The 892-nt window shown below is 34.5% G+C and overlaps 1 protein-coding gene across 1 annotated transcript in view; it reads right to left on the bottom strand.

Annotated features, from left to right (window-relative positions):
* Nucleotides 1-636: 636 nt before the first annotated feature.
* The window catches only part of LOC115304355 (olfactory receptor 6C65-like), a 15,121-nt gene continuing 14,865 nt past the window's right edge, over nucleotides 637-892 (bottom strand). Inside the window, exon 2 of the mRNA XM_029954506.1 lies at nucleotides 637-767. Within this exon, the coding sequence (XP_029810366.1) occupies nucleotides 637-767 (131 nt within the window). The remainder of the gene's footprint in view (nucleotides 768-892) is intronic.

Below are 892 nucleotides of genomic sequence, written 5' to 3' on the forward strand. Positions count from 1 at the left end.
ACCCAGATGCCACATTATATAAGGAGAACTTACAATGTAAGAACATTGAATCCAAAATAGCATAAGCAATTATATTCCAGACAAGTGATAAAAGTAAGAAGAGAGGAGAAATAAAATAATGAATTATCTATTGATTTTACAGTAAAATTGTTGTGTTTATATTGTTAATCTTAAAAATAAAACAATCGTCATTTTACCAGAGAGAAAAATGGGTTTATTTGAGAATAACTGAGAATTGCAGTTTGGGTCATGCAAGTTAAGGAATAACTATAGGCAAATCCAACAAACAAATACTGTTATTTTATGGAGAAAAAGGTGGAAATTGGGAGAGGTTGTTTTGAATAAAAGTTCATTAGAGAAAAGCAAGCATTTAGGGTGTTGAGGATTTATCCTTAGCTGTGTTGGTAGTGCTGGTTGATTTATTCTAGGAGATGCAATGTATATCTTTCCCTATTGGATCCTGTAATCGATGATCTTTTCCTGCTTCCTATTCTTTTTTTGGGATCTGTAATTGTACATTCTCCCTATAACTGACATTGAGTGGCATAGGTCCCCCTTTCAGCTGTCTCTTCTAGCATTCACTTCAGTGAGATTTCCAGCTTTTGATTTTCACAATATTGTAGTTATAAATTACAGTCAGATCAATGGTTTTGAAAAAAGTATCTTTCTCACCACATCCTTAAATGCTTGTTTCACCTGCTGGTTCCTTAAAGTGTAAATAAATGGATTCAGCATTGGAGCAACAGAGGTATTGAGCATAGCTACACCTTTGGTCAAGGCAACCCCTTCCTTTGCTGATGTTTTCACATACATGAAGATGCAGCTTCCATAAGAGATAGAGACAACTATCATATGAGAGGAACAGGTTGAGAAGGCCTTTTTTCTTTGTTGA

The sequence above is a fragment of the Suricata suricatta genome, chromosome 10 (genome assembly GCF_006229205.1).
Source record: "Suricata suricatta isolate VVHF042 chromosome 10, meerkat_22Aug2017_6uvM2_HiC, whole genome shotgun sequence".
Lineage (NCBI taxonomy): Eukaryota > Metazoa > Chordata > Mammalia > Carnivora > Herpestidae > Suricata > Suricata suricatta.